Source organism: Peromyscus maniculatus, chromosome 10, assembly GCF_049852395.1.
Source record: "Peromyscus maniculatus bairdii isolate BWxNUB_F1_BW_parent chromosome 10, HU_Pman_BW_mat_3.1, whole genome shotgun sequence".
In the NCBI taxonomy this organism is placed as follows: Eukaryota; Metazoa; Chordata; class Mammalia; order Rodentia; family Cricetidae; genus Peromyscus; species Peromyscus maniculatus.
The window spans coordinates 66,904,048-66,930,680 of NC_134861.1; the positions used below are offsets into that span (position 1 = coordinate 66,904,048).

The window sequence follows — 26,633 nt, forward strand, 5'->3', positions numbered from 1 at the left end:
CTGAAAACAAAGAAAAATTTCACAACCATAAAGGAATAGTCATACTTTGACTTGAAAAAACAATACTGTTATCTTCAACTTAGACTCTGATTATATTCTACCTGGTACTATTCCTTTATTGTTCCACATATGTGAGCCTAGAGAGGAATGCAAGAGTAGCCTAAGATCATTCCTAAAAAAACAAAAGCAATGATTTCAATATGCCAGCTGACATCTATTCATGTGTAAGGTTTAGCCATAATGGAATAATTAGCAAGCTTAGAATGCAAGAAATTTCAAGATAGAAGATCTTTGGGGAAAAAAATCAGCACACCCTGCTTCCAGTATGATTGAGCAGAGCTTCCTTAAGAGCCACCGTGTTGAACATTGCTTTAGGGATCACCAGTCATGTGGTGCCAGATGCATCATAAATGTCCAGTAAACAACAAATCATTGTTTTGTTGTACTCAGTCTTTTTTCTCCAATTCCAATCCCTCCCTAAGCTATTAGTTCCTAGAAGATAGAAATTTGGAGCATCTGTGTATCACATGAGCTACAAGTTTTTAGAGAACATTCTAAAACTATGCATCAATATGTATTACATAAGTTGTTTAATAATAATCTTAAGCATTTTCTTAGCCTAAAGTTTTGAGATTTTATTATATATATATATGTATGTATATATATATGTATATATATATATATACATATGTGTGTGTGTTTATATGTGGGTGTGTGTATGCATATGTATATGAATATGTATGTATGATGTGTCTCTGGCCATGAGTGCAGCTGGCTAGATGCCAGAAAACTCATTGGATCCCCTGGAACTGGAGTAACAAGCCATTATAAACCTATTGATGTGGACGCTGGAAGCCATATGGGTCTTTTAGCATAGCAGGAAGTATTCTTAACCCCTAAGACATCTCTTCAGGCCCCCTGAAGTAGATTTTTAAAAATCTTATTCTGCTGGAGAGATGGCTCAGCGTTTAAGAGCACTGACTGCTCTTCCAGAGGTCCTGAGTTCAATTTCCAGCAACCACCTGGTGGCTCACAACTATCTCTAATGAGATATGGTGCCCTCTTCTGGCGGGCAGGCAGGCAGGCAGGCAGAACACTGTAAACATTATACATAATAAATAAATAAATCTTTAAAAAAAAACCTTATTCCATTAAATAGGTCGATGCATATCTACACCAGTGGCTCATTGGAACACAGTGAATTTGCCCAGCTTTTTCCTGAAAGAGAGCTTCAAACATTTTAAACGTCAGAGAGAAGGCACGATTCTCTCAAAGACTGTAAAATAAATGAATAAATAAATAAATTAATTAATTAAATACTAAAGTAACTTCAGAAACTTTAGCTATAAAGTGTGGAGGTAAATTACATTTCCTCTCGCTCACAATTTATCTGTAATGGACTATTAAGAATTCAAAAATGTTGCACAAGTTCTGCGATGTGTAAGCGGTGCATTTCTGCTAATGCCACAGACATGATGCTGAAAGTACTTGCAAGTAAAACACATAAGAGTGTGTTCTAAATGAGAAGACTAGCCAGTGTTCAGAAAAGCACCCTTTTGTGCTAACCCAGGAAGGGAAAATCAAATTTGAATACAAGGAGCTTAATTGTCCCCTTGCTACTGTAAACTTGGTTCTTGTTGCGGGTGGTTCAGTAAATTTTTTTTCTGCCAATAAACAGAAGTGTCTTCATTATGCCTACTGTTATGTGAAAAAAATTCTTAGGTGACATTCAACAACAAAAACTAAGGTCATTACTGAGTTATGAATTGAGTAATGACATCCAATTGTTCAGAATCAGGTTGATGGCTTGCCTTAAATCACGCTACTTATACCAACACAAAAGCATATGGCTGCCTCCCATTTCTCTTTCATTGTTATTATTCTATTTATGGAATGACCCTCTAGACAGTATGGTTGCTATGTTGTAGCTGTTGGCAAAACTGGGAATGTTGGCTGACAAGAATGATTGGCTCAAAGTTGGTTTAAAATTTGCTATATCTTTAGACATCAAATGTTCTCTGTCTTGTGTTCAAATTTGGAGAAAGTGGTACGAATGTAGGTATGTACTTATTCCTTTTGATTTCAGGTATAGCACTTGAAAGAATAAGCACTGATGTAACAGAAAACAGAAGTCAAGTCTTTCAATAATAATCTCACCCTGAAAACATTTCAAAGACATATTTTTTTTTGTATGTTCAAGTATTGATGCCACCCGTGCCTTTAGACTGCTGAATATGCATCATATTGGCTGGCCCAGGAGCCGAGAGAGGAAATTAAGGAGTAGGCTAAGACTGTACACAAGAGTGAATTTTTGGCTGGCCATTCCTAGAAAATGAAATAGCAATGATTTCAATATGCCAGCTGGCATCTACTTGCATTTAATGTTTAACCATATTTGAATAATTAAAAAAAAAACCCTTAGAGTCAGACAAATTTCAAGATAGAAGGCCTTTGGAAAGAATTCCACATATCCTGTTTCTCAGACTTGTGCTGCTTCAGGGTTTTGCTCACCCTGGTGTTATCTGTGACCCAGCACACTGTGGCTTTGCAAATGAAAGGGGAGATGAGAGCTGAGGAAGAGCCAAACTAGTCTAGAGTTCACATTCACCTAAATCTCATATGGAGTAAATAGCCAATGACCCCAACCACGTAGGGCCTTACTTCCCCAAGGAAAATATTATTCTAGACCCTTGATGAATAGTCTAATAATTACAATTCTGAAATACCTTACATTTTTGAAGACTTAATTATAGCTGTGATTTTCCTGGTTGATCAAAACTAATATTGATCTAGGCATAGATACAGGCAGGCAAATTTCATATTCTCAATGAAAACATTCTACTGGCAACAAATTCTCAATCAGAAGCTCTGGAATTCTTCACAAGCCCCTTCCCTGCTTCTACCTCCCCATACCTGCTGTGAGGATTACATGGCTGAGTTCTCAATGTTATATATATATATGTATAGTCTCAGGTGTATCACTTATAATTAAATGACTTGATAAGTGTTTTTAATATCTTTGTGCTGTTTTCCTTACTATAAAAATTGAGAATGTCTATCTTGCTGAACTATTGTGAATGTTAAGTAACAGAACCCCACAGTGTTCATTTACTCACTATTGGAACTAGTAATACTAGCATTTTGCTGGTAATACTAGCATTTTGCTACACTGCTTAATTTCTTTGCACTGTTTTGTTTGTATAGGAAACATCAGCTGAGATCAGCTGTAATGGATGTTCCCTCTTCCCCCACTACTGAATATTTCTCTTATCCATGGACAAGTAAGTTATCAACCAACAATAATAAAATTATATACAATGTGTGCTAAGGATTTTCTTCAAATGATTTACTGAGATTAATGCATTCAATCCTCCTAGCAATCCTAAGTGGTAAGCAATTCAGCTTCTTTTAACATATGAGTTAACAAACAGAAGTCTCTCACTGAACACTTGATATTTATATATCGAAGAATCCAAGCTCAGGTACCCATGCTTATACAGCAAGCACTTTACCAACACAATGATTTCCCCTTATCCTTGATTACTCTAGGCTAGGACAAGCTTAATGACTTGAATTTCACTCTCAGCCTCAGCAGCTCCCTTTTGCCCTGTCAAATAAAAAGCCCTGAACATGATGAGTTGACTCTAAAATCATTATGAGTGCTAAATAGGACAAAGAATGCCAAGAAATTAACTATACAGGAGTACACACCAGAAAAACATTTTTTTCAAAAACCAAGAAAACTGAGAATAGAATTAGTCTCTTTGCCAGGTATGTATGGGAGAAAGTGTAGAATATACAATTACAATTTACAATCCGTTTCCTGTATTCAGCACTCTTTAACCTTCACAAGTTCTTAAAATATTTCAACCTCTACTTCTGTGATGGTCCCTGAATGAGAACTTCACCTGTATTTCTTTCCTGCACTTTGATCAATTGTGAGTTTCTACACTGTCCACTGCACAAAGAAATCACTCTGCTAAGGTCTGGGAGCTGCACTAATCTATGGACACAGAAATACAAATTTAGAGGCAGTTTAATACTACATTCAGTTAATGTAATAGTAGTAGTAGTAGTAGAGTCAATCTTAGGATTTTCTCCTGTGGAACAGTCCTTAAATGCAATCAGAAAATAGTTTGTTGCCAATATCATACCCATGGAAATCTATTGTCATGTTGGTCATTGTTGTAATTCACACACTTCACAGCTAGCCCTCCAGTACTATGAAATTTAGACAACAGGGAGAAAACTTCCTGGTCAGTACTTGATTTCTCCGTGTTCCGTGATTAAAAATGTGCTTTGTCTTTAGCAATAGAGTCTTACTATCATGTTCTCATTAGCAACTAAGAGTAAGATCAATACCCAGTATTATTTAGGGGGGTTTCTGAAACATACCTAACCAACAACTTGAGTGGCAGTATCCCACATCTGGCACAGGATTTTTTATTTGGTAATCTATGGCTTCGGCTTCTTAGAAGAGCATTGTCCCTGTGTGGGTTAATGCCTATTAAATGTTGTTATATGAAGATAGACAATAGATTAGATAGATAGATAGATAGATAGATAGATAGATAGATAGATAGATAGATAGATGATAGATAGATAGGAAGGAAGGAAGGAAGGAAGGAAGGAAGGAAGGAAGGAAGGAAGGAAGGAAGGAAGGAAGGAAGGAAGGAAGGAAGGAAGGAAACATAAAGTAGTAGGTTGAGTGGTTGAGTACTGGTCCAAAATAGTATCTTTGGGACATGACAGGACTGATAACACTCAAGAACTCAGAGCAATTGTGGTTGCTTGCATGAGACCTGTACAAGATCAAGGCACAAAACATTCTAGTGGGAAGGTGATCAAGAGCCCCGCATATAACTCAATTAGTGGATGGAGAAAGTAAGCGATATAATTGGGTTTTAAACCCTAACCTTTCAATGTTAGTATCTAAACCCTAGATATATTTTCTATATTTCATTTTCCCATGTGTATTTAGCAGCTAGCCTTTGTTCTACAGCTGCAACGTTGCAGTTATTTAACTAAACTTTCATAACTCTATGAAGTAGCTTATACCATCATTTCTGCTCACTCTCTGCCTTAGATCAAACCTTGTCTGTCACTGGCTCCCTGTACGAGTTTCAGCGATGATTCAAATACCATCAGCCTTACAGAGACACTGTTTCTGTGTGGAAGAAATACTTTGGTAGGAGTATTTCAAGTTTGTTGAGGACAAGATACTCTTGTCTCTGAAGATGGGGAGTGCTAGAGTTTGAATCCACAGTGTTCTCAGAGGGTCATGTTTTGAATTCTCAATCCCTGGCTCGTAACACTATGTTGAAGGTTGTAGAACCATTCAGAGGTAGGGCCTGACTGACAGATGCAGGTCATTAGATGGCCTCTGAAGGTTACTCCCGTCCTGGTAACAGCTTGTGCTCTCTACTTCCTCTCCACCACCGTAACAGCAGGTGTTTGATGCTCCCTCCAGGGTCAGTGCGACCATGGTCTGCTTTGTAATCTGTCTGAAGTCATGAGGCAAAACAAACCTCAACTCCCTGAGCTGTTTTTGTTAGGGACTGCAGCTATAGCAAAGTAAGATGGAAGGCTCCATGAATTCCTCACCAGCCTTCTTGCAGCTGTTATGTGATATGAAATGTACCCACAGTTAAATCCAAACAAACTGAAAGGCAAAAAGGAGAAATTGGCATATCTTTGGAGACCTTTGACTCCATTTTGCAAGAAGTCTAATCATTTTCTTTCTTTTCCCAACACTGAATGACAAAGTTGAATAGCATAAAAAATAAATAACTATATTACAATAAATAGATTTAATTATAAGTAATGTTATGATATAAAAGCATCCCAGATGTAGAAAAGATTTATGTAACACAAAAATGTTAAACCTATACATCCCCAGAGACTTACTATTTAGAATAATATAGAGAAACCATAACAAGAATAAAAAGAAAAAATACTAGTTTAGAAAAAATAGGAAGTTATGCGAATAGAATACAATAATGAATTGAGAGACTAGGCACAGACTACCTTCCCATTCAATGCATTTAACCATTTGCATTTTGTTCCTTTTCACTAAAAACCAGATTATTCTAAGGCTTTCATGTGCAGTCAGCCATGACTTTTATTTGTTTTATTTTAGGCTGTCTATGCATTTCATTTTAACACCTAGACATAACTTTAATTCAATTATACAGCACTAGGCTAGCAGCTCAAGAATGTCAGTGAAAGTGAAATTGTATCCACATTTCCATTTGGTTTTCACCTGACTGGTTCTCAAAAAAGGAAATCTGACAGGACCTCAGAAGGGACATGCTGTCCTCATCTCCCAAAGCAGCAGTATGTTATAGTGACCAGTTAGAAATGAAAGCTTAAATAGTTCCTTTTTCAGTATGGTTTGGTGTACTGGTGTGTAATATTTTCTAAGAAATATCAAAGGTTTCTTCCCATGAGTCACCATCAAAAATGTAATGTGAACAAAAGTACCCAAGAAATAAATTGAAGTTACCAAATACAGTTCTAGCTGGAACAGACTCCTTATTTATCCAGAAGGAAACTTGAGAAAGGATCACTGTCATAATGCATGGGATATATGTCTGAATCATAAAATAGCCCATCTTCCGTCTGAGGTGGAAGTAAACTGTCATAACAATGTATTCACCTGCCAGGAAAATGAAGAAAATACATTATTGATCCTGTAGGAAATTAGTCAATTACTTCATGATTGTATGTTAGACTAACAATAAGCATTATAGCAAATAAATTCTTTTCTTACATATTTCAATGAGAAATGCATAATTCCCTACTGTGGGTAGGAGAGCAAAAGAGAGGGTGACACTGAACATCATTATTATTCAGAAAAATATTTTCTACTTATAGATTAAGCAATGTAATAATGGACTGTGACTTCAAAATATGACAGCGTTTTTGTTTTAAAGGTCTAATATGCTAAAGTAATTAGCTTTCATTTTCAATATTTGGATGTATGTGTGTACACACTGTATATTCACTTTCAAATGGAAGCCAGAGGTCTATGCTGGACATTATATGACTTAAGCCAGAGGTCAATGCTGGACATTATATGACTTAAGCCAGAGGTCAATACTGGACATTATATGACTTATTCTGTAGCTGTCTTATTTATTTACTTTATCTGTCTATCTATCTATCTATCTATCTATCTATCTATCTATCTATCTATCTAACTATCTATCTATCTATTTATTTGAGACCCAGTCTGCCAATGAATACTGTGATAAATAATTCTTAAGACTGTTGGCCAACACACCCTCGGGATCTTTCTGTGTCTGCCTACACAGTGCTAAGATTGCAGGCACATGCCATCCCAACTGGTTTTTCACGTGAGTCCCAGGTATCTGAACTAGGGTTCTTATGCTTCCACAGTGAGCACATTACCCACTGAGCAATCTGTCCAATCACAATCACCAGCATTTTCAAAAACAGAATTTAGGCTTGTGATTTATAGAAAAACAAATGAAAAAAATGTAAACACATAAGCATACATACATACAAAATGAAAAGCTTAATTTTGGAAAGACATGAAATACAGGAATTTCTATAAAATTATGTAAATATGGATATATTTTACTCAAACATATTTCATACCTGTACATGTACACAAGAAGCTGATTAATTGTATTTCTAAGTACAGCATACATAAGCAAAGGTACAAATAAATAGAGACAGAACTTTAAAAATCCAGTAAGGAAATAAACAATAAACTTTCTGGTAGCTGTTGATAACCAGTCTTACTAGAAGGCATAGATGGAGAATGTTATTTAAGATCCAGTGAACATTCACAAATTAAGCCAAAGATTTATAAATCTCTACTCCTAGATGTTTTTTCAAACACACAGATGGGAAAATCAACATAATTCAGAATACCGTGAGAAGCAGAGGTATCCTGTTAGGAGGCCATTGCATTGTTTTATAATTAATGTAAAGAGGATACGCCCAAAACGATGATGTGCATGGCAGGCGTTGGAATGGCACAAGGCACTGGAATTTGAGGATCAGGAGGTTTGCCTCAAGATTGTGTGTGTCCTAGTTTGTGGCTCCTAGTAATATCCAAAGCTACACCCATAATGTCTCACCACCATGACTGCCTAAACGTGAACTGAACAAGGATAGTACCAAGGGACGTGTCAAACTGGAAAGGGGAAACCCCACAGGGCCTCAACCGCACACAGAGACTATTGGCAACTGAGGAAAGTTAAGACTGAGAGAGGTGGTTTTCCTCATGAGAGAGCACAGTAATTGTTTGTCCAGTGCCAAATAGTCCAGAAAACACACACACACACACACACACACACACACACACACACACACGCGCACGCACGCACGCACGCATGCACACACACGCACGCACGCATGCACGCATGCATGCACACGTGCATGCATGTAACATTATATGAACTGAAAATATCCTATTTAGGAATGGACAGTACATGTATTCATAAATGCAAGCAATACTAATTAGTGAAAAAAGAGGCCCTAAATTTGAAGGAAAATGTGGACGGGTATACGGGAAGGTTTCAGAGGGGGAAAAGGCACAGAAGAAATGGTGTAGTTATGATCTCAAAAATGAAAATTTAAAAAGAAATACATGGGGTGGGGGAGAGAAACAGTACCAGCAATTTCATAAGAGGATGCTTAAATTTATACAAAGCAGTTTTAAGTGAGGAGACTGTAAGTTAACACACAATGAGCAATCTCATGAATTAATTTCAACTTTTAAGAATTACATTCTCATAATTTCTTGTCACTTGCTTCTAATTCTTAAGCCACTTTTTGAGGTATAATGTATGTTAAAATACTGCCCATATATAATATATATATGCTTCTTGATGAGTTTGGAGGTATGTATGTATTCATCAGTAAAAATGACAGACCACAGCCAGTCCATCATCTCCAGAAGTTTTTTCCCAACATCTTGCTTACTGGATTTTTGTGATAGAAACATCTAATATTCATTCTCTTTACAAGTTGCTAACAATATGCACTAGGTGGCCAGTAACTACCTAGGATTACTTATTTTGCAAGGCTGAAATTATGGGTTGTGTGCCTAGGAATTCTTATTTCTCCTTAACCCCTCCTGAAAGTCTGGAAAGCATCATCCCATTCAGCTCCCATGAGCTTGCCTCTTTTAGACTCCTTCCCCATCAGATCAGTGCTTTATCGATACATTTCTTAAAACAGCAAAAAGCATTCTTTCTCATTTCACACCATTGTTCAAGATCTTGCAATAACTACTCTGCTTTTGTCTTGTTTTCCTAACACCGTGACATCCAAGGCCTGTTAAGAAAGTTTACAGAACACAGAATGTCTATGAATTTGGGGCCTTGACATTTAACAACTGTATGAGCCAGGCAAGTTACTCAAGTACATTACACTCACATACTTCTCATTAGAAAAATCTACATGGTAATAGTACCATATCCCCAGGGTTGTTTATGAGAATTTAATACAAGGAAGGACTTGGGAATGGTCCCTGTAAGAGGATAACTGCTGACTACATTTTAACTATTACTATTGTCTAAATATTGGTCTTTAAAAAATCACACACTGTGCCTGGCACAATGGCACACCTTGAATTCCAGCACTCCAGAGGCTGAGGCTGAAGAAACTCCATTGCAAGGCTATCCTGGGCTACATAGTAAGTTTCATGCCATCCTAGTCTGTGTGAGATTCTGTATCAAAAACAGGGGTAGGAAATCACATGTTGAAACCTACCCTCCAATGTGGTAATATTACTAACTGGTCTTTGATGGGTGATTAGCATATGAGGGAGGAGTACTCAAGGCAGCATTAGCATTTGTATCAAACACTCTAACTTGGTAATCCTTCCCTGTACACCTCCCAGTTCGAAGTTTCTTGGAGACAGGACTCTTCCCTGGACCAGAAAATAAGCTCTCAGCAAACATTAAGTCTGCTGGCACCCTATCTTTGATATTTCCAGATGCTAGGCCTGAAAAACAGGTCTGATCTTTCTATTAAGACTAAGTTTGTGATATTTTGGTATAGCAGTATAAACACATTAACTATCATTAATTATTCCTGGTAAAAACATGTATGAAAAAACACCATTATTGGTTCAACCTATAAGTAGCCAATTTTCACATTAGAAGCTAAATCTTAAGATTATTTCTCTTCATATTTGAAAATCCAGCAGTCTTTTGTGGGGGTATCTTTGTGGATTTCTGTGGGCCTCTTTAGCACTTTGTTTCTTCCTTTTCTCATGTGGTCTTCATTTACCATGGTCTCCTATTCCTTGTTCTCCCTCTCTGTTCTTGATCCAGGTGGGATCTCCCGCTCTCTTTCCCTCGACCCTCGCCCTTCATTGCTCCCACTCATGTCCAGGCTGTTCATGTAGATCTCATCCATTTCTCCGTCATTGGGTGATCCCCGTGTCTTTCTTGGGGTCCTGTTTTCCAAGAACCACTAGTAATAGCCATCTGCTTGTATGAAAATTTTACGTGTACTCTAAATAAACTTTGCAAGCATGCTTTTGATTTTGCTTTTGTTTTGGAACAAAGAGTGGAAATGACACCATAAAATTGAGTAATATTAAAAAAAAAATTGAAAAGTACCACAAAATCAGAGCCAGACTTTTTCCTCATATTTTGTTGAAAATGATTTTAATATATTTAAGTATTGGCTTTTGTTTCTATGTAAGAAAAGTCTATTCATTTCTCTTGTTTCACCAACTCAGGATCTATTTATTTATTTATTTATTTATTTTTGGTTTTTTGAGACAGGGTTTCTCTGTGTAGTTTTGGTGCCTGTCCTGGATCTCGCTCTGTAGACCAGACTGGCCTTGAACTCATAGAGATCCACCTGGCTCTGCCTCCCAAGTGCTGAAATTGAAGACCTGTGCCACTGCCCCCTGGCCTAAGAATTTATTTTAAACCCAAATAAGATTATAAATATATCAGCTCTACTTATGGGGAAAAAATATTTCCCCTGAAAACACTGAAGATTTCAACGAAAGGGATAGGACAAAACCTCATTACTGATGCCAAGTAGCACACTGACTTTTGAGGTTAAAACTCTCACTAGGAGGGAGCAGGGGAGATATCTCAGTTGGCAAAGTTCTTGCCATAAAAGCATAAAGACCTAAGTTGAAGCCACATAAAAAAAGCATGATGAGATAGCCTAGGCTTGTAATCTCAGGAGAGTGGGAAGCAGAGATTGGGGGGTCCTGAGGGTAAGGGACCTGACTCCTAGCTTTCCCATCAAGCTCCAGGACAGTGAAAGACCAAAAAATAGGACCCTGAGGAATGACCCCCTTTGACTGGTCACATACATATACACTCCCATATCCCCACATATACGCCTACACACACACACACACACACACACACACACACACACACACACACACACGTATGAACAAAAAGAATACACAGAGAGAAAGAGAGAGAGGGAGAGAGGGGGGAGGGAAAGGGAGAGAGAATATGTGTGTATACACTCTCACCTGTAATAGATTTGATAGTTTCACTTGATACAGTCTGCCCAATTAGGTCATACTGAACTAAGCTAGAAGATTCCTTTGGCACCTCCACTGACTTCTCGGGGCCTTTGGTCCAGGTATAGATCATCTCACTCTTGGGATAAGCATCTGGATAAGAGCAGAGAGTGTGCTTACAGTCAGGTCTCCTCCTTTGCCAATCTTAAAAATCAACACTTATTGTGATGAATGTTCAACAGCAACAACAACAACAAAGGGAAAACAATACTCATTATGTCATTCTCAAACACATTTGTAATTAGAAAAATTAATATACTAAACAAATGATAAGTTTTATTATTTTATGTTGAAAGATGGAATGCAGTGAAGAATAAAGCTGTAACAACAACCAAGTTCCATTAGTATCAGTGCAGGCGGTCACATTGCCATTCCAACAAGGCGGGTAGCTTGAGAAGCAGATAGTCTAAACCTCCTAAACAGTTGCGAGACTCCTAATTCTTTCACTTCTTGTCTATCCTTATTTGAACAATCCCATAGAGCTCTGCCATCTAGCTGTGTACCAGATGCTGCCTCTGGTAACACAAACAAACGGAAACAAATTCTCCTTGTGATGGAGCTCTCTAGGGGTCACCTGCCCTAGCCTTTGCCTCTGGCCAATGCCCATGCCGTTTGGAAACCATTCTGCAGGGTTCTGACTAGGCTGGCTGCAAAGCTCCCTAGGAAATTGCACAGCCAGTCCCAGTGCCTTTAGAATCTTGCAATTAGGACACTTGCCCTTCTATCTTCAAAGAATCCTCCCCAGTGGCAATTGGAGTACATTTTCAGTTATTCCTTGTTCCGTGCAAATGGAGACCAGCTGCTCGCTTACCACTCTACCCAGAACAGATAGCTTGGCTCATGCACAAATAAGTTCAAAGGAACCGGAATGAATTATGTGTCATCCTCCCCTACAAACATCCCTAAAATGGCTGGAATGCAGGAGGTCCCTGGTGAACTTGTTTAATCCCACTAAAAGAGTTCATATCCAAAGAGGTTTTCCTTACAGATGACCTTGGAAAACACACTATGAGGCTTGAGTTATCATCCAACAAGACACAGCTTCACGTCAGCATTTATCTCTGGAAATGTATTCACAGTGTTATATATTTAAACACTTGCATAATATATTCTTATCTATGATTTTTTTTTTTACTTCAGGAATCATCTCTTGGATACCGTCCGTTAATAGATCAATCTTTTTCTTGCATTGTCTTTCGTGTTCCTCTTATTGTAAGCATAATTAAACAGTGGTTTTCTTCCCCCCCCCCAAAAAAAAAACTTATTAAGAATTAATTTACTCAGCAGAAACTGCTTGCTGGTATGGTATAGGTAAACCAAAATTCTTTCTAAAATGTGAGTCCTTATTGACATATGAAGCCTGAGATAGCAGCAAGTTGGCTCTAGTCACTGGAAGAATACTTCAAGGGAGAACTAGAGAGGTCTTGGGAGCAGAAGACTTTTTCAGATGGGAACTATCTTTTAAAAAATTCAAATCATTACAGGAAAAAAATGTAATTTTAATTCTGGCCCAGTAAGACCACCCTCTCTGTGCGTTCTTCTGTTTTTATCTCGTCTTTATTAAATCACTGGTCAGGGAGCAAATGACTTTCTCTAGTCTCAAGTCAGCCCACTGAGCATTGTGATTACTAGGGTTATAAAAAGAGTGGTGACTGCCGATTCTCATTAAGTCAAGCAATGAGCAAGGGAAACAGCAGGCACCGGTTTCACAATCAGTGAAACGAAGAGGCTGAGGCAATAGTAAAAGCCAGCATCTATTTTTGGTAGGTTCTGATTGAATCGAATGTTGGAAGCAGACCTTACGAGAGCAATCACATTTTGTTGCCATCCCAGAGGAAGGAGCTTGAGGAAAGAAGCCTCGTCCTCTTTACTACCCACTCATGCATTCCTCTTGCCTCCGTCTTTACTAGATTTTCCAAACACGTCTACGTCGCGTTTGCTCCTTTTGTGCCACGCCATTCTAACCAACTGCCATCTTCGATTGCACGAAAACAGCATACCCCAGCTCCCCTGCGCTTCCCCTCCAGCCTCTCTTCAGCCCATCGCCACAGAAAAAGATGTCAGAAGAGGCCATGTCCCTTTGTGAAAACTTCCAAAACCTTCCCTAGCTTTCAGATGGAATCGCACTTCTTAATGCAGTCAACAGTATATCGGCCACTAAATTTTCTCACATGCCACCTCAGCTAGAACTTTGTGGAAATTGAGCTGCGATCACTAACAGCTACCCATGAAATTTTAACTCAGTTTATTTCGGGAAAGTATAAAACTTTCCCTTACCTTTCCCCAAGTCACCTTTAAAGGATTTTATTTGCAGCTATAACTATTAAATCATACCCCCTTCACAACGCACTTTCTATGCTACACCTCTGGCACAAACTGTTCCTGAATCCTGTAGTTTGGTAAGCACCCATGAACTTATTAGTTATGACTCAGTCTTCTATAGCCATCTGTAAAAATAGGACTTTGTTTGAGGTATCACTTATATTTCAGAAATTAATAGTTTCCTAAAACTTGCACATTTTTTTCCCTCACAGATTAAGGGTTTGGATGCTGGATAATTAAAATTGCACAAATACATAACTATGAGCTTGAAGAAGATAATCAGAAATTTGAACAATACTTTTAATGTAACTTACAACTCCCAAATTTCAAAGGGCAGGCATGACCATCCATAGGAAAATCCACTAGTCTCATGGGACACTCCGCACTTATGGTGAGTCTATCATGGAAAAAATGCAAGTAGATAAAATTAACCTCTTTTTAGATTAGTATTACAAATTCCTAAAATGGAGAGATAGAAAGCAAGGAGGAGGGGAAAGACGAGGGTAGTGTGGGAGAGAAAAGTGGATAAGGAACTTTAAAAAATGAAAGAAAAATCCATTACCTCATTGTGTATAAAATAGTGCCATTTCTCATAATTCTAAAAAGCTTATTGGGAGCTGTCATGTTATGTGAGACAGATTTCTTTCCATTCCTGAAGAAAGTATCAGGGGTCCAAACTTTGGTGACCATCATATTGTTCAACCTCAAAATTTCAATGGGGCCATCATATTTTAGTCTTTTGTCAATCCACGTCTGTCTGAAGAACACATCCATTGTATATTCCTAGGGAAGGTGGTTTGTGACATAGTCAAGTCACAGGTGACGACATACATACATATGAAGAAGGCAATAAATTCTAACCTCTCCCAATCATAAAAGACTACCCCAGTGGAAATTAATAGCAGCAGAGATGATTGTAAACCACCAGTACAAAAAAATTCAGAGCAAATATGCACTGTAATGTCCATCTTGGTCTCTTCAGCTTCTGCATTCATAAGAAGTAAATCACCACATACGTTAGCCACCGAGGACTAATTACTGTAATTAAACAAAAGCTGCCAACACCAGGTAATTTGGGCTGTACATTACTTTAGTGAAGAGAGCAAAACTCAGTTAATGCGTAACAGGTTTCACTACATAATTGATCGTAAAATTCCAGGCATTTCTTTAAGATGAAGCTAATTTAAAAAAAAAAGACAAATTTTGCTTTCAAAAGTGTATTAAAAATTACCTAAAGAATCCAGGGCTTCAAACCATAAGGAGTCTCAGGTCGAGAAAAAAGTAAAGTGGACTGGTCATTATGTTTACTAAGTATATTTAATATAAGAGAGCATAGTTGAAGGGATGTCGACTTCCTGACAAATGTTGGCCCTCTTGTTCTCTTTAAGCATGGGAAGGAAGGATAGAATCAGAGGACGAAAAGGAAGCAACTGAGCCAGTGAGGAAACAAAGGGCTGTTAGAAATGGAATATCGTGTACACAATTAATTCACTTCAAAACTACTGATGATATCTCATTCTCTTCTCCTCGGCAGTTTCCATAGACGGCCTTGCTGTGGAAGCAGTGCAAGAAGTCAGTAAATACTAAAAATGATAGCTCTGGGATGCAGATGGAATATCTTGCTCTTTGGAGACTTTTAAGCCTAATCAAGCATTGGCTTTGTGTGGTTGACAATACAATAAATATTGATTGACTCTTTTCCGGCTTATTTTCTTCAAACCTCCAACGTTTCTCGGATACCTACCATTTCGACATCAGAAACGGGTCCAAAGCTGGTGACATATATGTCAGTTTTCACTTCTGTAACAGGACCTAGCAAGTATGAAGTAAATAGGTGTGAAAAAATAATTACCAACATTATAGCCTTGGAGGATTAGATAATTCATAAACAAATACCGATATGAAATGTCATGTTTCTACATGCATCTTGACTTTTCAGTGACATAATGAATCTCTCAAAACAAAAAAAAAAGTGTAAAGTTCAGTTTCAAGTGCATCCAAATCAAGTTGAAAGTAAAAAACAAGAGAAAGAAAAGTGGTGTTTGCTCAACAGGCAAATAGACACCCTATTACTTCTACCAAGATACATCATCCCTGGGGACTGTGATAACAGGCAGTGCACACACACAAGCTTTTAGCCTTAGTGATTTTTTTTTTTTTTTAAGGAGTCAATCATCTGATTGGCCTCTGAAAAGAAGTGAGCTGTTCAGTAGAAGAAACAGCAAGATGTGGGAGTGAAGAGGACCAAAGCTGCAAGGAGTGACTCTTTGTGGAGTCGAGGATGCTTGTAAATAAATAACTTCCAAAATGATGACTGTCACCTTTAACAACAGGCACACCATCCATTGGTGATTGGGATCCAAGACAAGGTCTTCTGTCAGCTACAGCCATTCATCCCGCACCACCCTTTGGCTGTGAGATCTTCAGCAAGTTACTTAACCACTTGATTGCAGCACCCACACCTGTCTCACAGAATTTTTATAGCAATCAAACGGCATGCTGAGCACAGAGGCTCCCTCATGCAAAAGCTCCTTCCATAACAGTTTCCCTCAGTTGCTACTGAGATTCTCCACCATCTAAATAAGTCTTGATCATGAGTAAGTATGTGCATGTTTAACCCACAAGAAAAGTGAGGGGCACGAGGCCAATATTGCTGACACAGAAAACAGACAAAAAAAAAATACCACCACTCTCCAGGTTTATCAATATGCTTTAAACCTGGGATTTTTTGTAGTTCAGATTTAACTCATAATCCTTTCTAGTTGTACAAACTTTAATCCAGTAATATATCTTCAAATGCAACAGTTTTAACAAGTATTAAATCTGTTAGCTGTAAATCACTTTCCAAGGACAGAACGTGTTCATAATGTGTTCAGTTGCAACAGTAGATTTTATAGATAAGTCAGCATTTTACCACCCATAAAAATATAAAAGTTGTTACCCTCTTGAACACTGACTGTTTCCTCAAATGATGCTTTATAATGCTGCATGGCTGGAGGCTACATACTCTACAGCTGAATACTATAGCATCTACTATTAAAATAGAATATCACTTGGATACAGATTGGGAAACTAGATTTATGACAAAAAATGGCAAAGTGCAATTGGTATCACTTAAGACTGTATGTCTGAATTCAGTCTCAAGAAAATGAATCTAAACATTTCTCCCTCTACAGGCTGAAGACGAGGCCACACAAAGACAGAAAGAATGAGGGAGAGAATGAGAAATTATTTATGGAATAAGTATCCTAAGAAACATAAGTTTTGGAAGTATAATAAGAACAAAATTATAGCACATGCTTTTATTTTTATACTACTTAAAATGTGCCTCTTTGAAAGGGTAGAAGTTAATTAAGTTTTGGTTTGAATGAGAAACTAGAATCAACAACAACAAATGGTAATAATAAGCTCATTAAAACCAAATTAGTACAGAAATAGGTAATCTAGGAAGCAAGTAATTGCTAACTTTTTGAACCCTAGGAGACGGCACTTTTATTCAAATTGGCTTGGAACCACTGTTATTTCTTTAGCAACAATTGCAAAGGTATCAGAAAGCAGAAATGCTGTCTTTACAAGTGAGCGCTAGGGGAGATGAGCTCATATGAACAACTAAGGTTGACAGTGTCCTGACAAATGAGCTATTTTGTCAGATTCTTAGCAAAGCAAACATTATTTGGAAGATAGGTTTAATGTCGTGTTTCTCAAATGTTATAGGAGAATCAGCTGGGCAGGCTGGTGATGCACAGCTTGTGGTGGACAAACCTTCAGATCTGCAGACTTAGAAGGAACAAGGTTGGACCTGATGATTTGAAATTCTCTAGAAAGTTCAAAAAAAAAAAAAAGACTGTCCAGTTTACTGTTGTTTACGAACATCCACTCAAGCTGTTTTCTATACTGTATTGACAATAGGTTCCTATGAAATACTGACACCATAGGTGGGCCACGTGAGTGAGCATGGAGGGGGCATGCAGGAAAAGATTGGGAACAATGTTTTTTTTTTCCCCTTCCTAATGCATTGTAAACTGTGTGAACTTATGCTTATTCTGTGGCTGTAATCATCCCATGATAATAAAAGTCTACTACCTTTGCAGTAGTTCTAAAATACTGCTCTATGTTCGGAATTATAATTTCAGTCTCTGTGTGTGACATTATCTGGCATTTGCTTGTAAGATTAAACTGTAGTTTAAGACTGAGTGAGAATCTAAATGCACCTGACTAGTAAAGGGATTTTTTTTTAGGACATCCATTCAATCAATATTTGCATGAGCGCCAGCTACATGCCAGGTTCTAGAGGAGTTCCCTGCCTCAAAAAGTCACCATGCTACTGGGAGAATCAGAGAATAAGCAGAAAAGAAACAAATGAAGTGACAGGCAGCTGTTATTTTAGGATGGAGGCAGGTGAGAAAAGAAGAGGCTGTGAGAACCATTTCAGGGTTGTGTTCAGAACCGCTCCTTCAAAGCGTAGACTTTCAAACTAGTCCCGAGCATATATATATGAACTGGAAATGCTGGAACACAGCAAGTGAAAAGGATGACACTGGGAATAGGTCTTACTGTTTTCAAGGACAAGAAAAGAGACCAGTGGGACAAAGCAAAGGAGGATACTGAGAAGAAATTGAAGCCACAAAGAGAAATAAAACCAAGGTACCATGACAGAGAGCATCCACCTACTCCTGAGCCCATTTTTTTCCAACAGCATCTTTTGAGTAACAGATTTATAACACATGCTGCCGTTAAACACAGTTGAAACTACAAGCAATAGGACAGAATGACAAGGGATGGCCCAGAAGTGGAAAAGATTTCCTTGGACTAAGTTATACTCCCCTCACATTCACATGTTGAAGTCCTAATGATTATTTTTAGAGAGAATGTTCTAAAAATGTAATTGCATTAAAATGAGATTTTTTAATAGTACTTAATCCAATATGAGTGATTGATGGCTTTACAAAAAGAGATCAGAACACAGACACGCACTAAGAGAAACTACATGCAGACACAGAAGAGATGCCTTCTCTAGGCCAACAAACCAAGCTTACTGATGCTTTGATGCCTACAGAGTTGTGAAAAAAAATCATCTCTGCTGTTTAAGCTACTAGTCCATAGTACTTTAAGACAGCCCTCTAAAAATGAGCTTATAAGATAGCATTTTCCTTATATTCTGCCCCCCCCTTTTTTTGGATATTAAGTTTAGCTCTGACATGAATGTAGGCTGCAGTGAGGGGTTTGACTTGTACCCCATAAATACTGACAGATCATCAAAGGCTTGAAATAAGGAGATATACAATTGAATTGTACATTTTTAAAAAAAAAATCATACATCCTTTTGGTGTATGGGAATAAGTTATAGGAGGCAATGTACAGAAAGGGTCTAATAAGAGGTCATTAGCCTACTCAAGCTGATGGGACCAGAGTAGGGAATGCGAATAGAAAGTGGACATACCAAGTAGCAAGTATTGTGTACAGTAGCTTATAGGGAATGGATTTTTGAACAAAGGTACTATGTGCAAAAAAATTATTATTATATATTTAAGTTCTAGTTTTATGCCTGGCAAGATGCTACATTCATTCCATGTGACATTTCATCTTCATCACACCCTTAGAAGGTGCTGTTATCACTATGATGAGAACTTTATATATCTGGAAACTGGGTTCACAGAGGCTAAGGCAGAATTCTAACTCTTCTTCTCGGCCTCCAAGATGTGTTCTAGTTTCACTACATTACATTATGTCATAAAATGATTAACCAGTTGCCATTTAGCTAAACGTGGAACTTTATGACACTATCTTGATTATGCATCCAGCTATGCCTACATTCTCTTTGCTCAACAATGGGTTCTAAATTCTGTTCTTGTGGCCCTTTGTGTCTTCCTTCAGACTACTTGAATCTGTGTTTTCATCATTAGCAGTTGAGATGAAATTTCAGTCCCTTTCAAGTCCCAAAGTAGCACAGTGCTTTGTAAATATGAGGTGCTAAAAATTGTTTCCCTGTGTTTCTAATATCATCAATCATGATTTTTCAATGCTTCTCACAATTTTTCAAATGTGAGACTTAAGTGCTACATGAGTTAAGCTAAAAATATTTCCGAATTAAAGCAGAAACTGTATGATTTATATTTGTATTCTCCCGTAGAACTAATCTGCCACCAGAAATGCAATAGGTCCCTGGTAAATCATTTGTCAATGAATAATGGTAGCTATGCAATTAAGAATAATTCTTAGAGATACTTCCTCTAATGCTACTGTTTAGGATGTTCAAATCAACCTTGCAAAGTGCATAATTGCATAGAAACTAGACAATTTGAGCTTGGAAAGATTTTTTTCCCGTAACTGTAGATATATTTGGGGTGCATCAAAGACACTTTTTTAAAACAAAAATTCTACTTCTTCGGTAATGGGGAATTTTTAAAATGTTATTTTAAAAATCTTTCTATGAGGTGACACTTTTGACTCTGAGAGTCTGTCAGGCAAAGAGAGTGATCTCCATCAACAATCAGCCACACAGGACTGTTAATATTAAGTTCAGGGAAATGGTCCTATCTAATTAACTTGCTGGAAAGGCAGTTAAGAAAGTATCAGATAATCCTCCACTGTTTATTCAACAGTCAAAGACCTGGTTACAGGATATCAACTCCAATGATAGTATATGATTTGCTGTCATATCATAAAATAAAAACCCATTTGACTGATCTAAAGACTAGTCAATCATAGCTCTCCAATTTGTCTCCCCAGATACTCTCCTTAGGAAACATTCCTGCTCTCCAGCTACTCATATTACACACAAACCTACATCTTACAAAGTGCCAGTGGAATCCAGAACTAAAGAGACTTCAAGAACATAGTCATAAAACAACAGCAACAACACATAATCCTCAGGGAAATTTATAAAGAAATTTCCAATTTTGCTTAGAATCAGCAAGATATAGAACTACTACATTTACTGGATATTAAACAAAGACAACAGATACCCTCTGATTTCATCAACAAAGCAGGAAATAGATCAGAGTTCTAGAAGCTTCTTTGCCTTAGAAGACATTGAAAATTACTGCCTTCTACATTTCATGATTCTTCTATCAACATTCTCTTACTTCATAAACAGTAAAAGTCTTCAATAACAGAGGCAAAAATCTCAATACAGTATGAATAAAACAAGAAATTTATCAAATAAAAATCTTGCAGTCAATAAAGACTTTAAAAGACATTCAGTAATATTAGAACACGATGGAAACAATAAATATTAAAATACTCTCAAAATAAAATGCCATCTCAAACATTACCATGAACACACACACACACACACACACACACACACACACACACACACACACACACTTTCCTGCCGCTAAAGTATATACAGATCCAGAATTTATGCTCATTGTAAAAGGGAGTTTAATTTTGTAAACTCACCATGGAAAAACAGTTTGGCATTATCTCTTCAAGCTGAACTCCTACTTACACTAAGATCCAGAAAAATCCACTCCTTGATATATATGCAAAAGAAACTCTTGCACATTTACAGCAGGAAATTTGGGCCAGAATATTCACAGCAATACAATCTGGGAAACAAGCAAAAAAAACCTACTGCCAACAGAGCAGACGAAAGAGCCGGTTCTTATGCAATGCGAACATCGCATAACAAGCAAATGAAGAATCAATAGCACTATGCAACAAAAAGAATGCCTCTTAACAATGTATCATTAAGTTGAAAGCATAGCAAAAGTTGATGTACAGCAGTTAAAGACAATTAAATGTTTTTAATTCTTTAAAAATGAGAATCACCTAAATACCCATTAGAGACTATCTGTGGAATAAAACAATGGACTGATAGGGAGGGGAGAGAATAAATAGGAGGATAAGACTGAAGAAATGTGTAACACACTGCAAGTTCATATTAGGGTCTGCTCTTTGGGCTGGATGTGGGTTCATTGCTATAGTTATTATATTTTAATAAATAAATGAATGCATAGATGAAAGGTTATATGTGGTTATAGTGGAAATGTATTACTAACCAAACATCATCACATGCACTCAGGGAGCCTTAAAACAAATACATTCAAAAAGGCATAAAATATAAAACAGTAATAGTTAATGATATACAAATATAAGCTAAAATGTTTTTATATAAAATCTGAAGTCCGGCTGAAACTTTACCCCAAACCACAACAATTTACTAATACCCTATTATCTATATTTAACATGGTCTGTTTCAGGACATACCAAATGCACTTGTACATCATTATTCCTAAGAAAATTTAAATATCTGAAAGCACAAGATGTCTGTTTTCTTATAAACTTGAGTAAAGTGATCTTTCTTCCATACACTCCTTCTCTCCATTGCAATATGTATCTATATTGCACTCAGTCATTACCAATAGTACACAAACAATTTATGACATTTCTAATCTTAAAAATATTTATTTTCATATATTCCAAATGTGTATTTCCACATTACTTAAAAATATCCTTTCCATATTTAAATTTCTAGAAAAATCAGTACACACTGCTCCAAATCTTCCTTCCTGTACCCTCCATCCTCTGCTGTATTCTGATTCACTGAAATTTTTGTTTGTACCATGAGCTCCCCGCTAGCAATTCTATTGTTCTCACTAACTTTTAAAACTGTTTTGTCCCTGATCTTTAAAACAAAGTTCTATCTCATGAGACACACCAATAGCTTACATTAAATATTTAGCCTGCATTCTCAAAGTGAGCATGTCTTTTGCCAACAATAACTATGAATAGGATTATTTCAAAAAATGGTTACTTGATTCTACCTCTTCCATTTCTCTATCCATTTGTACAAATGCCTCCACATAAACCTCCCCTTCTCTCTTTCTCTCTTCCTTGGTCTGAACTCTTGCTCAGACTTCCTGGGGATAATTGACTCTTCCCCTTTCCATGCCTATTTGCACCTTTTCCCTGCCTGGAATCTCTTTGGCCTTAAGACTTCAAATACCATGTGTGTTGACATGCCACTACCCATAAATTCCAGGCTCCTCTCTATTTAATATTTAGAAACCGTGAATTTATTGACTACACATGCAAATCATTCACCCATGCCTCTACATGGCTTCTACTCTCACCCTGATGATTGTGTTACTTTTAGACATTTAAGTCAAAACTTTACTCAGCCTCCTTTCTTCCATTTCTCACAAACCTTGCATTATACCTGTCATCCTTCATCCTAAAAAAAATATAGGCAGAAGACAGCCAAATCTAAGAAACTGACAGATTCTTCTGCCACTTGCTTGGACAAAGTGTTAATCATCCCTTGCCTGATTGAATGTGGAAAAACTCCAAATCATCTCTGCTTCTTTCTGTTCTTAACACAACAGTCCTAGTGAACCTTTTAAAAAGTTCATTAATCCAGCATATGCCCCTGATACTATCCCCTCTAGTCTTGTCTGGTCTAACTTAGAATAATAGCAAAGTCTACGAGCATGCTTACAAAGCTTTATACAACCTCTTTTGTTATTGCCCCTTCTTCCTTAGCAGTTTCATCTGTGCTGCACCGGACCAAACTTCCAACCTTCACAGAATTGCACCTAGATTTCCTGCTCACCAGAAAACTGTGCTTTATGCTCTTATCCCTCTATGATCAATATTCAGGTATCCCTTTATCAACAAGCCCTCCCCAACTGCTTAGTTAAAGCCATGTCCCCCATGCTTTATGTTCACTGACAGCAGACACTCTGCACACTGAACAGTTCACTTGTTTTGTGGCTTCATTTCCTGCCTCTTCTACTAGCAAGTGAGCACGGGAGGAAAACTTGGACACTCCCCCATTACTTGAAGCACTAGACTTGTTCAGTTTCTCCGAATAGAAACCATGGAGCTATTTTTACTTTCCTTGATCATTCATATTAAATAGATCATCATTTTTGTTGGATTAAAATCCCCCAAAATATCTTCTTTGTCCATTTACGTCCATCCTTCCTATATCTACTTCATTCCATGCAGCCATCTACATATGACGACAATAACAATAAAACCTCAAAACACAAAAAGCTTCACCATATGCCTCATGTTTTCCTCTGTTTCTAAGCCATTCTTTACCTATCAACCAGACAAGTCCTTTCACAGCCTAGGTCATGGTAAGTTAATGCCTTACTAAAGAACTCCAGTGACATCCAAGTTTACTCAGAGATTCATTCAGGCCCTTTTATAGAAAGACCTTTCATAACCTGGCTTCTGCTTACCATCCTAACCCAATACTCTAATATCCCTGGCTCTACTTTCAAACAAGAAGCATACCAGAAATCTTTTCATTCTTAAAATCATACCAATCTAGTGTCCACTTTTTCACCTTTTACTTCCTTTGTTTGTTTGTTGAGTTGGTTTAGTTTTCTTGGTGGTTTGCTTGCCCCACAATAACTTTTCTCTTACCCCTTCCCTCCAGGCACCCTTTGCTGTCAACTTGGCTTTCTTGGCCATCATGTCTATGAAGACTAGACTCCTCTCCCATTTCATTTTCTCTCTTGATGCTACTAAATTGTCCTCCAGTATTATCATTTACTTATTTTATCTTTGCTCCTCTTATCTCTTTATATTGCTTAGAGGTAAATTCAATGAGGGGCTAATTTTGGTTCCAAATCCTGTCTTAAGGACTACATATTACTCCTTTTACACAACACTGCATTACTCCTACACAGCACTGTATTTGCACACTGGTATAACAAATGAATAAGTGAATGATGCTGGAAATGAAGTTTTATCTCTCTGTTTCTCTATTTGAAATATCCATTTGATCAATGATTATTAATTACAATTTGGCATTCAATGCATTCAATTAATAAAGCTAGCACATGACACAGGAACTTTCAGACTAAGATATAGAGCATCTGAAAACATCACTGTCCAAGAAATACACCATGTTCACCTAAATAAATATGAGTTTTCATGTTTTCCTCTCCATTTTAAATATTATTAAAATTATTGACAAAAAGTTCTTATTTTTCTCTTTTGGGTGTTATAACTACTTATTTATCCTTAATCAAGTAACAAGACATGTTCAGGACAACCTGACTCTTAATGCACAGTATTATGCAAGGAAGCCTCAGAACTGGACATATCCATTAGCTGTCTGACTAAAGATTTGAAGATGTGGTATGAGTTGTGACTTTGTCACTTATTAGTTTTAGTTATTTTGGACAATTCAATAGAACTTCTCTCAGCCTCTTCTCTAGCGGAGGGGTGATGCCTGCCCTGAACATCTCTGTTTCTATAATAATCTTATTAAGTATTATACATTAAAATATTTTTAAGACCACAAAGAACACCAGTAATATGAAGTTCTACTACACTAGTGAATAGTCTTGCAAAACTGATGATAGGCTTCAGTTTCCATATCAGAAAGGTTATGGAAGAGGATGTAAAGCAGACACCTATATTAAAGTATTGATTATTTGAGATCATGTGCCCCCAGACTGGTATGTGTCCTTTAGATCAGTAAAAAATGGGGAGGGACAGGATTCCTAAACTGTCTTCCCATAGCCAGCTATTTAGTCTTTTAAAGCCATACATCTGTGTTCAAAGTGGACAAGAGACAGAAGGAATGACTTTCTACTTCCTTTGTGACAAAGTCAATGTGGTGCCACTTCGAAGTAGGAACAACTGCGTCAGCATGCTAGGAACTGACTCATGAGAAGATGAAAGACTCCTGCCCTTCAGAAGTCCATTCCAGCTTCTCTCAACTGCCCTGCTCTTCTTACCTTTCCCCTTTCCTTCCCCAGTGGGAGAATGTGGAGACAAGAGAGAGGAGTTCCTGGAGGGATGAAGAGAAGAGAACCATTTCAGCTCCCTTTATCTCCCCACGGCAAGCTGTGCTGCGGAGTTAAAAATATATAATTTGGTTTCCAAATCTATTTCAACCTCTGCCTGGCCTACTGAGTAGTCACAAACCATCCAATTTCAATTCACATCTTTGCTTTTAGCTTTATTTTAAATGGAACAGAGCTAAGTTGTATAAACAGATAAAAAGTAAATGTCCCACAAAGAGCAGAAATGGGATTAAAGGAAGCAGGAAGTCAATCCATATTTACAGTGTACCTTGGTCAAAATATGAATGGTTTTCATCTTATTTTTAAAATGCCAAACTTTCCCCAAAGTATAAAATGTCATGTCATAGAAGAGATGAAAGTTGTGGCATATAGAGTTACGTGATAACAGTAATGTTTTTATTTATTCACAATTAAAATTTCATGTAAACAGATAATCCACATACTGCAAGTGATAATGACCAACCTTCTGTCACATTTGGAATACTACATGTTTACAGAGAATGGCCCAGTTCTGAAAAGTCAATCATCTGACCACAAGTACGCGTGAGCAGAGTGAAAAACATCCCTAATAAAGAGCTTTGTGGTAATTTCATTGTTAATTAATTACCTGCTAACTCTCAATGTAGGATAACTACAACCCTGCCCCACAAAGTTTTTTTTAAAAAAAAGAGCCAGGTGAGTGATGCAGATCACTCAGCAATGGCAAGTGAGCCTTAAGATGGTTGGCAGCATTTTAGTTGACCCAAATCTAGCATTCTTGTTATGGTCTACAGAGTGTTATGGGAGAGAGTACATGGTAAAAATGCTCCTGTAACAGCAGGTTCCTTTCTTTTTCTTTTAAGTTGTCTTACAGCCAAGAGAACATATTTTTACTTTCAACACTTACTAATAAAGTCATATAAATCCAGCTATAAATTGTGCTTTCATTTATGAATATTTAAACTACATGTGAGTTCTATTTTCCTTGCTTTTATATTTGAAATGTGAAG

The 26,633-nt window shown here is 37.3% G+C and overlaps 1 protein-coding gene across 2 annotated transcripts in view; it reads right to left on the bottom strand.

Moving 5' to 3' along the window:
- The window catches only part of Gabra4 (gamma-aminobutyric acid type A receptor subunit alpha4), a 71,495-nt gene that overhangs the window by 42,274 nt on the left and 2,588 nt on the right, over nt 1–26,633 (bottom strand). The window contains exons 3-7 of one of the 2 annotated variants that reach the window (XM_006979674.4): nt 15,612–15,679; nt 14,430–14,650; nt 14,182–14,264; nt 11,495–11,638; nt 6,506–6,658 (exon numbers count right to left, since the gene is read on the bottom strand). In XM_006979674.4, coding sequence (XP_006979736.1) covers nt 6,506–6,658; nt 11,495–11,638; nt 14,182–14,264; nt 14,430–14,650; nt 15,612–15,679 — 669 coding nt within the window. The remainder of the gene's footprint in view (nt 1–6,505; nt 6,659–11,494; nt 11,639–14,181; nt 14,265–14,429; nt 14,651–15,611; nt 15,680–26,633) is intronic. The other variant, XM_042257500.2, reaches the window with a different exon arrangement.